Here is a 13,301-nt window from a genome sequence, read left to right on the forward strand (position 1 = left end):
GCTGCTTACCACTCTTGCGTGTGCTCCCAGTAACATTCACATACTGACACTTGTTACACAGACCTCCTGTGATCGCAAACGGTGTCACATTCACTGGCATGTTTCCTTGGTATAGACCAGAGGTCACATAGTAGGATACTAATCCTGGGGGGACCTGTAGCGATAATCGAGTCCAGTTGCCTGAATTGGCATAATGTTCTGTTGCTTCAAAATCATGTAGTTGGTGACTGGGGAGGGGTGTTTACGGAGAATGATTATGGTAATAAATGCTAAACTGTACTGAGCGCTTACTATATACTGGATAGTATGTTAAACACAGTGACTGCAGGATCTCACTTAACTCCATCCACAACTCTAAGAGTTAGATATTTAGGATTATCCCATTATTCCAAGCACTGGGGCTTGGACTGGATTGAGACTTACCCTGTGTGGCAACCCTGGTTGTGCCTGACTCGAGGCCTCCAGTGTCTTAGTCATTTTGTGACACCTGTGCAAGAAAGTCAAGGTATCAGTAGGAGCAGATCCAAGACCTAAGTCCTGCTAATCCTGAAGATTGAGGAGTTTGGGGGCAGTTAACTAATTGCATCAAGATGAAAGGGTTGTCAAGCTTGAAAACTATAGCTGCAAGACTCTGTGGGATTTTGTTAATGGGAGAGAAAAAGAGAACAGCCAGGGAAACGGGTTCCAGAAATTAAAGGATAGAAATTGGGCTGCATTTAAATGTGTCAACAGAGATGGCAAATGAATTCTGGGGGGAGTCTGGAAGCATGTTGTGATAAAAATGGGAGCAAACAGGAGGAAAACACTTTTTACTAAAGAAATGGTATTTGCAAGGAAATCTGTAATTGATAGAGCCTGGCATTTGGGTGCCTTTTTGGTGTGAAGAAAGATTTGCAAATATGTGATTGTTTTGTAAGTATGTATGCAATTTGCATAATAAAACGAGGAGATGTTTGAGCAAATAATAAAGCAGGCCTGTCTGTCTCCTGAATGGCTTCCGTGCTCCACCCACTGACGGACAGAAGGGGAGGCCAACCTTAAGGGTCTCCTCCACTTCCAGATCTGGGAATCAGCAACTGTTCTTTGCCCATGTCTCCTGAGCCCCCCTCCCAAACAGCACTAGGGCTACAATGCCTGTCACCCCCTCCCAGTCCTGGTCCCTTCCTCTACTCACTCCACATGCCGTCCTCAGAGCTTGAGCTGGCAGTGAGGACTCCCGAGTCTCCACTTCCACCTGGGCCTTCTGTTTCCTACTCTCTGCTGGGGGCCCTCGACCCAGATGCCCCACGGTTGTCTCAAACAGCCTGTGCAGAACTGAATTCATCCCGTCTGCCATTCTCTGTCCCAAACTGCCTTCCTCTGGTGAGTTCCCAGCCTGAGATAAGGGCACCGTTCTCTCACTTCCCAGAGCACCAAACCCAGGCGTCATCCTCCAACCCTCCCTCCCTGACAGCTCCCACAGAGTGTGTCTCCAGACTCTGTCCATTCTGCTGCCCTTTCAGCTCTCGGATCCACCCCCTCTCCGTCTGCCAGGGCCTACATTCATCCTTGTAGACCCACACTCACCTCCCTCCTCCACGCTGCCGCCACATTGCACTTTAGATCACAAATTGCTGATGATGTCACTTCCTGGTGTAAAAGCCTTCCCACTGAATGCTGTGTTTTTTAGCACGCTGTGGCCCTGTCTAGCCTCAAGTCCCACCCTCTCCTGTATTCACCGATGCACCACCCCTTAAGGATTCCCAGTGGGCTGTGCCATTTGGAACTGTGTCTTTGCTCAATCTGCCCCTGTTGCCTGGGATGCCTGTCTCCCTCCTCCCTTCCAATCTCTTAGAAAATTCCTACACATCCTTTAGGATTCGGTCTAGTTATCATCACCTCTTCTATGAAGCCTTCCCTGATGTTCCTATGTTCCTATGATGAAACTTCTTGTGGCTCCCCAAATATCTCTATTATAATTCATTCCATGTTATGACCCCTCTTTACATATCTGTTTCCTCAAGTGGAATTTAAGCCCCAAAAGAATAGAGACCATTTTTGATTAAAAAGTTTTTTTCTACTGTCTCCAGTGCTTAGTATAATAGCCATAACAGAGTAAGAACTTAATAAATATTTATCACGTAAGTGAGTTAATGGATGGATGGAGAGATTGGTACTGCTTGTGTTAGACTACCCATTTCTTAAACAGTTAGCCATCAGTCATCTTCCACAGTGCAGGTAGCTCATAGATTAGTGGAAAGACGTTTCACTCTCCCACCTTTAAGTTCCCAATGTATTTCAAAGTCAGGGAAAGGAAATGATGACAAGAACAGGAGAAGATGCATTATATCTTTGTATGGCATTTTCCTTGCAGGGCATTAGTCCTTATAGAGTGGGCAGCTGACAATGTCACGTTCCTCACAAGTAAGGTCCTGCCAATTGATAACAACAAAACAAAACAAAACAAAACAAAACAAAAACAAAACAAAAAACACACCCCAAATCTTACTGAGCCTTTGCTGCTTTGTTTTTAAACATATTTTGCCATTTACAAATGATTTGTCAATCACTAGCAATCTGTACATTCCCCTTTAAGGCATAGCCAAGGTCCTGTGTAATCAGAACATACTTCTAGAGGCCTCTTGCGGTGCCAGAAGTTGATCCTGTACATGCAGACTTGTTAAGAGGTCTGTGAAGTCCCTGGGAGGGGCTGGAGTGGTCAGGGAGTAAGGGTACTTGGGACAGAGGCTATTTATTAATAGGGAAGTTTAAAAATATTTTCAACAATGTTGTGATCATACAAAAGCATAATAACAAATCTACTTATTTTAATATTTATTTTTTATTTTTGAAAGAGAGAGAGAGAGCATGTGCTAGTGAGGGAGGGGCAGAGAGAGAGAGGGAGAGAGAGAATCCCAAGCAGGCTCCACATTGTCAGCAGAGCCAACACAGGGCTCAATCTCATAACCGTGAGATCATGACCTGAGTTGAAATCAAGAGTTGTATGTTTAAACAACTGAGCCACGCAGGGGCTCCATAGTCCTACCTTATGTATTTATTTATTTTTTAAAATTTTTTTTTAAATGTTTTTATTTATTTTTGAGACAGAGAGAGACAGAGCATGAGCAGGGGAGGGGCAGAGAGAGAGGGAGACACAGAATCTGAAGCAGGCTCCAGGCTCTGAGCTGTCAGCACAGAGCCCGACGCGGGGCTCGAACTCACGGAGTATAAGATCATGACCTGAGCTGAAGTCGGCCACTTAACCAACTGAGCCACCCAGGCGCCCCCCATAGTCCTACTTTAAAAGAACATTAATCAACATCAAGGTTGCTGGTTTCTTTTTTTTTTTTTTTAATGTTTTTATTTATTTTTGACAGAGAGAGAGAGTCAGAGCACGAGTTGGGGAGGGGCAGAGAGAGAGGGAGACAGATTCTGAAGCAGGCTCCAGGCTCTGAGCTGTCAGCACAGAGCCCAATGTGGGGCTAGAACTCATGAACCATGAGATCATGACCTGAGCTGAAGTCTGATGCTTTACCGACTGAGCCACCCAGGCGCCCCAAGGTTGCTGGTTTCTTGAACAAAACTCATCAGCAGCAAGACCTTACCTTCAGCAGGGAGGAGAAAGCAGCCAGTTCTTAGGTATCTCTGGGCACTCATGTCTCCCAACTCCAGCTTCTCAGATTCCTGGAGAGGCTGTCTCCCCACAGACACACCTTGAGTCTGATTTAATACTCTTTACTTTCATGATTCTGATATGTCTATAATCACAAATCCATTTCCCTGAGATGGGACTTCCAATCCTTGGTTGGGATTATTCATCAGAATGAACTACAGAAATTGTTTGCTTGCAGACCCACCCCAAATGCAGAATGGGGCAGCAGAGAGAGGAAGAGGGTCCAAGAGGGAATCATGACTATCTTTGTGGTGGATGGTAAATTGTAAGGCTCATGGGGCATACATGGGAAAAATCTTTATTCATAATATAGCTAAAATTATTAGCTTTACTTCTTGAGTACTTCTTTACTTCTAGAGTAAAGGCCAGAAACAGTGCTACCCACTTACCAATTGTCATTTCCAAGCAACACACAACACTCCAATGTAGGTGTTTGTAGGTACTTCTGTTTGGTAGGTGAGAAACACATTCAGAGAAGTTGAACTTGTCCTTCAGATGTGTGCATAATTGCCTTTGCTATGTGTTCCCATAGGTTCTGAACTTCCCCTGTCCAAACAGTGCAGTTTACTGATTTTTCCTGTTGTCTGTCTTATCCATTACATTCTCAGCACTGTGAGGGCTGAATCCATTCCCATTTTACTTGTTATATGTCATACCCAGGAGTAGACACATAGTAGATAAATGTTTTTTGAGATGGAGGGAGATGGATAGGAAGGAAGGGAGGGAGGCAGCGAGGCAGCCGGGAAGCCTAAATGTACTCAGCTAATAAGTAAGGCTGACTGGCCTTCAGCCTTCTCCTATAAGCCCATGGTTCATAGGTCAGGTTGGGGAGGTGGAAGGAGACTGTCCATTTGTTTTTTTCTGGATAAAGAGACAACCACACAAAGCCATCTATTCCCAGGGGCCATAGCAGGACCTTCTGAGGATGTCTGTGGTTGTTCTTTTCTACTCCTGCTTCTCTATCTTGTTCCTGAGATGGCCCCTCGTTTTCTCAACTCTTTTGTTATTTCCTTGACCTATGCAAAACTTGCGTTCAAGAGACATTTAGTAAATATTTAATCATTGATTCATTCAATCTTTGACTGTGCAACTCCAGGATAGCACAGTTCAATTATGGCACCTGACAAAGCCCTCTTTCTTGACTTATTGACTTGCTTCCAAGAGAATTAAATATTGGTTTTACAGCACACATGTGGAAATACCATCCACCGTTGTTGAACCTCTCTGTAAATAGACTCACCCAGGTCTATCTGGAATGGCATTTAGGACTGTTTAAAAACCATCCAGAATAACATGGAGGGGGGCTTCTAGGAAAGCAAATGTGGAGTTGGGATAACACACTTAGCGATCCCATGAGGGCATAGTTGTGAGAAGCAGACTTCAGAAATTCTTCACTCCTTTCTCAAGGGACCACCTACTACAATATGTCTCCTGCCTGGCTGCATATTTGAATCACTGGTGTCTTAAAATATAGGCTTTATTATTTAGATACGGCAAGGTCAACAGATCAGAAGACAACTGCTCTTGAGAAGATAGTTTGGTGTACTCCTAGATCCCAAGAGGAGGGGGCACATTATGTCCTGGTGGCTCTGGGGGCTCACTGGGAAGCACCAGGTTTAGTCAGGAGAAAGGCAGTGAAGTGGGGGGAACAGTGGAGTGGGCAGTGAAGTGGACAAGAACTTTTACTGTGATTTCTGCAGGAGGGTACAACTAGGGTAGGCAGATTTAGGATTGGCTAGTTTGAATAATTTCAGTGGGCTCTGGGGCAAAAGTCCCTAGCTGTCCTTAGTTGTCTGGTACCTGGTCCTGAAGTGATTAGGGCAGATGGGTAGTGGCCCAAATGTGAGAAACCGTGAAGAAAGTAGTATAAGGGTATAGGGTGGGATTGGTTAGTTTGCATAGGAAAGGTCCGCTCTTTAGTAAGTTGCTATCTCTAGGAACTAGTTTACCTTGGGAGGGGCATTCCCTCCAGGATCAGCAAGTCTCTGGGGGTCAAAGCATCAGAAAATGAAAGACATGGTTAATATAACTCATTGGGGGAGGGACACTATTAAAAAGTTGTGATGCTTGAGCCTTATCTTCTAGAGATTATGGTGGAATGGGTCTAGGAGAGAGCCTGGGAATTGGTATTTTTTAAAGGTCCACTGGTGATTCTAATGTGCAGCTAAGGTTGTGATCCACAGCCAGCACTGTGGATGCTGAGGTCCTCCTGAGGTCCATATGGCTTCATTAACTAAGGAATGTGTTCTTTGCATAGTTTACCAAGTTTGCCACAGACCATGGATGCCTGAGAACTAGTTAATCAAACTCATTTTAAAATAGTGACCTTTATCTTTCATTTCAGGCCTGCAACCAGGGAGACCTTCCATTCTCCTCCACCTATTCCACCCAGAGGTCGCTGATTCCACCTCCTAAAACCTGCCTACTTCGGGACTTTGAGACCTGCAGTTTCAGCCTGTTAATGATGTCTTCGTGTTGAGTATGATGGCATGAGTATTGACCTTAAGACCTACTCTCATGGCTGATATTGTTGTGGCCCTGCTGGTTTGGGCTTTCCTTGAAGAAGATATTATTAAGGCATGAAGAAGTGAAAAACTGAGGACTTTATTCACCATCACCAAGTATATTGATCCACATCCTTCTTTGCCAAAAGGATAAAGACTTAATGGGAATACTTACCTCTAATTTGGCATGTCAGAAGCCTGAAAAGATTGATCAGAAATGTACTTTATGAGTGATTTTACTGAAATGCACTTATATTAGGCCTTACTTATTTGCTAGTCCAGCATAACTTCTAGAAGTGGTTATGATTTAAGACTTACAGTTTTCAAGTAAGAAGATATGTCCTGACTTTTAAATAGTTCTTCAACTTTTCTGTAGATTCAGGAGGGTGTCTAAATGTTGGAGCTGGTCACACAAGACAAACCGAAAATGACTTTAGAGAGGGATTAGTCCTAATTCCTTGTATGTGGAATACAAATCTGAGGTTCCACAGAAGTCCGGAACCATCTCTAGATAGCCAGTCACTCTCCCTCAAGAAATGCCCGCATGTAGAAATTCAGTCACTGACTGTTGACCTTCCAGAAATATCCTTCCTCCATATCTCCCGGGCATGGGACTATCAAGTTGTTTTTTTTTTTTTTTTTCAATTTGGGCACTTATACTTCACTATGCTTTCAAAACAGTGATGTTACCAAGGAACATCTATAAATGGTTGGGAACCGGAAGCTTGGGATGCCAGCGACCCCATTTATTGTTCTGCAGTCTTTATAGATCTTATAAGTTCAGGTCATAAGGAGAGAGAAGGATCCTTGACTTTTTCTCTGCCAAGAGGTTAGAAGAGAAAGGAAGAATGTAAAATCGAAACAGTTATATATTTTCTTATAAATGTAATATTACCACTAGGCTTAGGAAATCTGTGCAGAGAATAGAGAGCCATTAGTATATCATGATTGTCATATGTCATTAATATGTGATTAATTTTGAGTCACTGGCACAGAAATCTACCTTCAAAGCACAGATCCTTAATTTGATACTTAAACACACAGTAAAATTAGTATCAGACACATTTCTTTAAAAAATATCAGAAATCTGGTGATTTTTCATGAAATATATTCTTTGTCCCACACAGACATATATAAGCCACACTATTAATGATCTATTTAATAACAGTTTTGTTGTATCCTTTTCTAATGATTCGAGGTTCTTTTTCAATTTCATTCATCAGTCCAGCAAACGAGGACTCTTGTTGGAGTTCATAGCTTCTGGGTCGTGGGTCTTTTTTCTGACATAAAATACACTATTGGCCGTGGCCATTAAGACAGTCTTTGTGCAAATCACTTATCACGATGCCTGGCACATAGTAGCCATTCTGCAGTGGTCCCTTTACTCTCCTTGTCACTTATTTGGGAGAAAGAGGGTAATGTGGGATAAAAGGAGAACAAGAAATTGTAATTTTGGTATTGTTGTCTTTTCTCTTATTTATAGGTGGTCTCTTAAGCACACTTGGCTTTGATAAAAGCTACACTTTTTTATATTCAATATCTCTAAGCTCCCTCTTGGATTGCCAAATTTAGATTTTTATAATTCTCTAATAAGCATTTTGATCAATAACATGACAGAACTTACTGCCAGCTAATGGTGTTAGCATCTTTGTGTGCACATCACTGTTTGTGCAATATTGGAATATTTTATTACATTTTATTCTTCTGTGAAAGTAAATGGAAAACATAAAATTGAAAGTGCTGATTAGAAACTTGGGTCTGATAAATATGACACACTTGAGACACGGGTGGAAATGGTCCAGAGTTCATTGCACATCTGAACTGCTCCATGTTATCAAAGAATGTCTCTAACGTTGATGTGAAATTCTGCATTTTTTAGAAACAGTATTACCCATTATGACGTGAATTTATTCACCTTCCATAGTCAACATTTATACACATTTTTAGGAATATGTTATGTAACAAAATCATGGGTTCCAATACAGTGAGGATCAGAAACTAGATTGTAACTAGGTATCCAAAGAGACTGTTAAAAAGCTCTCTGTGTGATGCTTTGGGAGACAACTCAGCTGCCACCATCCTTCCCCAAGATTTTATGAGCTGGTTCAATAGACAGGGAAGCTATTAGTCATATTCACTGCCATTGCTTCTCCTTCTAACTGCGCAAAGTATGCTGTCATCCAGTTCCTAGGCTGGTATTCTTCCTTCATCTTGTATTAAAACCTGAGAGCAGGTAACCCAACAATATAAGCAACAAAGCATGAAGAATGAAAGATTATGAACAAGAGGTTGGTGTTGCAATCAAATCATTTAACTTGACGTATTTAATGATGTGAATAATCCCTAATGCTTGGCCATAATTAGGCAAAGTGATAGGATGTAAATTACTTCAATGAGTAGTTTTACAAGTCGAACTAAGTACCTACTCTTCATCTCTATTTTTCTGGCTTTGTTGCTAAAAAAGAGAGGTTTTAGCCTATCCTATATCACCTCAGTAGTTGGGATTTTTAGATCCCTCTCCCATACGCACCAGAAAAGAAGATGGTTTTCTGTGCTCCTCTGTCAAAGAATAGTGTATGGTTTTGCAGCTGGTTGGCTGAGGAAGCATTAATACCGACTCATTTGAGTCTGAGAACCAAATGTTTTAAGTGATTGCTTCCTGAAGAAAGAACTTCGAACAATTATAAAGTTTTCCGGTGATTAAAACGTTTCAAGCAAAAACAGAAAAGATAGAGGTGCAAAGTGATAAATAGCAATGGAAGGACTGGCCCACCCCAGAAGTCAATACTAGAAAGACAACATAACAAAGTAGAAAGAAGGAATACACTTTCAAAGAAAATGTGATCTGAAACCGGCCACTGTACACAGAAGGCAGGGAGAGTGAAGAAAGAGGCAGACCACTCCAGGTTGATAGGGTAGCAGTTTTAATAAGCAAGGAAATTTACATACAAGGCTTGTCCTGGGTGGTCATAAGGCAAGTAGATCTTCCTCACCTGCCTGCGAGAATCTTAAAAGTTCATATAGAGACGCCTTAACTGGGTACAGTCACATATACTGTCCAGATGATCTCAACAACACCTTACTCAAGGCTATGTCCTTGGAATGGCTCCCACTTTGGGAATGGTGGGCGGAGTACATATTCCAAAAACAGGGAAGGGGGTGAGGATCCTCAAATAGCCAGGGTTCAGGCTGGCTCGAGGGCCAATTAGCAGTCAGATCCTCTCAGTTACCTTCTCCAACAGTAGCTGAGGTTGGAAGTCAGAAGATATGTTATTTATAGAGCACGATTTTTGAAGATCATGTTTATCAAGAATGAGAATAAAGATGGAAATTGTGGGTTTCTGGGTCATTTACTAGTCATAAGCCCTTTCACCAACTGAGTCTTATTAGGACTACCACAAAAAAGACTGTATAGCCATGGCGGGGGGGGGGGGGGAGGTAGGTATTTCCTTTCACTAGCATGTTTTCTCCCATGCCTTTTGGTGTCAGGGAATGAGGTCACTAATCAGGATGCAGAAACTGGTGCAATAAGATACATCAGTGTTTTTCACTCTCCAGTCTACCAGAACAGCCCTGATTTGGGTGATGCCCCTGAGTTCTATTTTTTAGCTTTGAGGTCATCAGTTTCCAAAGATATTTGAAGCTACAGTCCCCCCACCCCCCAGCCTATTATTTAACTCTTATTCCTTCTTTCTATACCTATCATCAGACTTCTATCACCTAAAGCCATTTATCATCATATCCTAGTGCCTCCTGGAATTCCTGGCACATAGTAGATGCTTGATAAATAGTTGTTGAGTTAATGACCCTACATGCTCTTCTTCCCTCCATTAAAGTTTTCCAAATTCTCCACCAAAATAGGGTTTCCTCTTTTCTATTTGCCCATTGCTTTTACTGCCTCTTGAACATTTGCACAGTTGGTCACATTTTGTGCAGTTCTGTTTTTTACACTGTCATGCCTATTCTCTGTTGTGTGTGTAATTTCCTGGTTTTAAGTCTACACTCCCTAAATGATTGCTTTTACTTTTTCTTGTGTCCTCCCCACCCCTAAGTAATTGCCATCCCAGTGCTCCCCACAACACCTAGCAAATGCTCACTGCCTCAGATCTGTGGAGGCTGGTGATGGATGTTTAAGCAAGGAACTACTCATCCTTCTTAATTCAACACTTACACTGCTTGTTCTTCAATTGCACATCATCACTTGATTCAAAAGCAGTGATTATTCATTCACAGAGCATTTACTGAGCTTTCACTATGAGTAAGTCACTGTGCTAGGTGCTCTAGGGGATATACAAAGATGTATAAGACGCCCCCTCCGATTTCTATAGCAATCACTGGTGTAGGATTCATTCAGCAATTAATCATGTACTGCCTTGTGATGTCTTTTAGACTGGCTAGAAAATATTGTGTAAATCCTCTATGCTATTTGGCTTTTCACTTATTAATGTCTTCATTTGTTCATTCAGCAAATAGTTTGAATGTATATGATGTGACAATGACTATTCCAGCAGCTGGGACAGATACAAAGATGAAAAAATGATAGTCCTTGCCATCAAAAAAGGTCAGAATGTATTACAGAAGAGGAGATGAAAGATGGTAACTATGACATAACATGCCTAATGCTTTTGGAATCCTGAAGAAGGGGTGCTCAGCTTTCCCAGGGTGTCATGCAAGGTTTCACTGAAGAGGTGATCATTCAATTAGCCCTGGAAGGAGAGTATCTAATCGTCCACTTATTTGCATTCTAGACAAAGGTATAAGTATAAAAAAAAAAAAAAAAAAAGGTATATTTGGGAAATATAGGAATGAAGCCAGGGCATAGAGAGATTGGTAGAAGGTAAAGTTGGTATCTGATAATCTGGGGTCTGTGCAGCTGCATGTTGACAGGGCTCTCCTTTAGCAAGAAACTTTTCCCAATGACATGGGAATAGCACATGGCCGTTGTAAAAACCATCCAAATATTTACAGGCATGTACAAAGAAGAAACTGAACCTGGTGTCAATGGTTTGAATTACGATCTTTCAGATCGTTTCCTATGGGTAGACTAATATAGTACCATTTAAAATGGGATTATATTCTGTCAACTTTTTCTATTTAAAAGTATCTGTTAATATCATTGCATGCCAGTACAAACAGGCCTATTTCAGTTTTAGAAATGGTTGTACAGAAAGAAGTCCATTAGTAGTAAGATTCTGGAACAAAACTGGTTGGAACTGCTCTTTCAGCAAGCCACTTAACTTCTCTGTGCTTCAGTTATCATACTTGTAAGATGAACACACCAAGAGTGCCTTTTCATAGGGTTTTGGTGAAGATTAAGAGTCAACACGTGTAAAGTGCTCGGAACAGTGCCTGGGAGTTGAAAATTTTAGCTCTGATTCCATGATTTATTTAAACAATATTTAAGGAGTGTTCTAAACAAGAGCGTGATATAATCAGGTTTCTTTTTAGTAAGATCACTCTGGCACCTGTTGGGGAGGATAAATAGGGAAGATTGGTGGCAGGGATCCTGTTAGGCTGTTGCAATATGTAGTCAGATGGAGATTAGCTGTTACTGGCATAAGAAAGGAAAAATAAGTTTTTGAGACATTTCTAAGATACCAAATGCTAACACTCGTTGACTGCTGATGGCTGAAAGATAGAGACATCCGACTAAAGTTCCAGCTTTTTGGCTCAGAGGACTGTGTAGATGGTGGATCCATATTCCTAGGACGAGCAATTTTTTAGTTCCTACTACAGGTCTGGCACTGGTCTAGGCACAGAAACTAGGGCGGCGGCGCACAGGTTCCCTGCTTACAAAAGGACTCAGATTCCAGGAGGTGTTTATGTCTGTGGACGGGACACCAACAATATAAGTGGGCAGATAAATGAACAAGAATTTCAACAAGATTGAAATAGTAGGGGCCCGACAAATATGAAGTGACTCTAAAACACTTATCTACCCCTGTCCAACAATCCCCCAAGATGATGATGAGGGGAGCGCGTGAGTCATTCAATTCACGGCGGGGCACGGGAGCCTTGCAAGGGGTATCTTAACGGATTCCAAGCTCCAGAGGCTGCGGGTCGCACCCCATTTCACAGCCGAAGAAAACGAGGCCAGGAAAACTTAAAACGTTTTGGCCAAGGTCACACGGCTTCCAGCGCCGGGACGCGGCCGGGAGCGGCCCGAGGAGCGCGTCCAGCACCCGCGAGGGGCGCCAGGCCGAGGCCGTGAGTGCGCGCCACCGCTGCCGAGGCCCAACGGAGGCCGGCCCGGAGGTCCGAGCGGGCCGGGCGACCCGGTGGCGCGCGAGGTGACCGAAGATGTGGCCCTCGGAGGCCGCAACTCGCGCCTCCCGGGTGGGGCGCCCAGCAGCGGTTGCGGCCCCGCGTCGCGAGGCACTTCCGGCGTGTGCCGGGGTGGCCGGATGACGTGGCTGAGTCAGAGGAAGAGGCTGAGAGGCGCCGGGGGGCGGGGGAGGCTCGGGAGCGGGCGGTGACGGCGGCGGCGCGGAGGAGCCAGCGGCTGGGCCCGGGCCCCGTGCGTCTGTCCGCGCCCCGTGGATGCTAATCGGCCGCGGCGAAGGCGGAGGCGGCGGCGGCGGAGGAGGAGTCGGTGGGCCGGCGCCGGGCCGGTGGGAGCGCGGAGGATGAGGCCGCTGCCGGGCGCTCCCGGCGTGGCGGCGGCCGCCGCGCTGTTGCTGCTGCTGTTGCTGCCCCGGGCCCGGGCGGACGAGCACGAGCACACGGTGAGAGGGGCCCCCGGCCGGCGCGGCCGCTCTCGGCCTGCCGACCCGACCCGCCGCCCCGTCCGGCTCGACGCGGCCTGGAGGGCTGGGCGGCCCGGCAGAGCCCCGCGGCCGCCGAGGGCGCCTTCCGGTTGGGCCTGGTGGAGCAGGAACCCCGGGAGCTGGGAGGAGGCGTTTGTGTGCGCTTCCCGGGCAAGACTCCGTTCCCGAGTGCCTCTGCCTCCTTCCCCTACCCGCACCTAAATGGCGCCAAGCTCTGAGGTCTGGGGGTCTGGGAGGGAGCGTGGTGAGGGTCGGCGCTCACTTTCCCGGGGAGGGGCGCGGGCTGCGGGGCTCGGGGCTGGTGCCCCCAGGGAGGGGAGCTGTGCTCTGGCTACTGGGGTCTGCGACACAGCGGAAGATGGATGCGTTACGATTACC

At 44.7% G+C, this 13,301-nt stretch overlaps 2 protein-coding genes across 2 annotated transcripts in view; both read left to right on the plus strand.

Moving 5' to 3' along the window:
• The window catches only part of PIK3AP1 (phosphoinositide-3-kinase adaptor protein 1), a 118,105-nt gene extending 110,198 nt beyond the window's left edge, over positions 1 to 7,907 (plus strand). The window contains exon 17 of the mRNA XM_060643069.3: positions 5,997 to 7,907. Coding sequence (XP_060499052.2) covers positions 5,997 to 6,054 — 58 coding nt within the window. The 3' untranslated portion in view covers positions 6,055 to 7,907. The remainder of the gene's footprint in view (positions 1 to 5,996) is intronic.
• A 4,676-nt stretch (positions 7,908 to 12,583) lies between these two features.
• The window catches only part of TM9SF3 (transmembrane 9 superfamily member 3), a 69,448-nt gene continuing 68,730 nt past the window's right edge, over positions 12,584 to 13,301 (plus strand). The window contains exon 1 of the mRNA XM_060643071.3: positions 12,584 to 12,881. Coding sequence (XP_060499054.1) covers positions 12,783 to 12,881 — 99 coding nt within the window. The 5' untranslated portion in view covers positions 12,584 to 12,782. The remainder of the gene's footprint in view (positions 12,882 to 13,301) is intronic.

Source organism: Panthera onca, chromosome D2, assembly GCF_046562875.1.
Source record: "Panthera onca isolate mPanOnc1 chromosome D2, mPanOnc1 haplotype 2, whole genome shotgun sequence".
NCBI lineage: Eukaryota > Metazoa > Chordata > Mammalia > Carnivora > Felidae > Panthera > Panthera onca.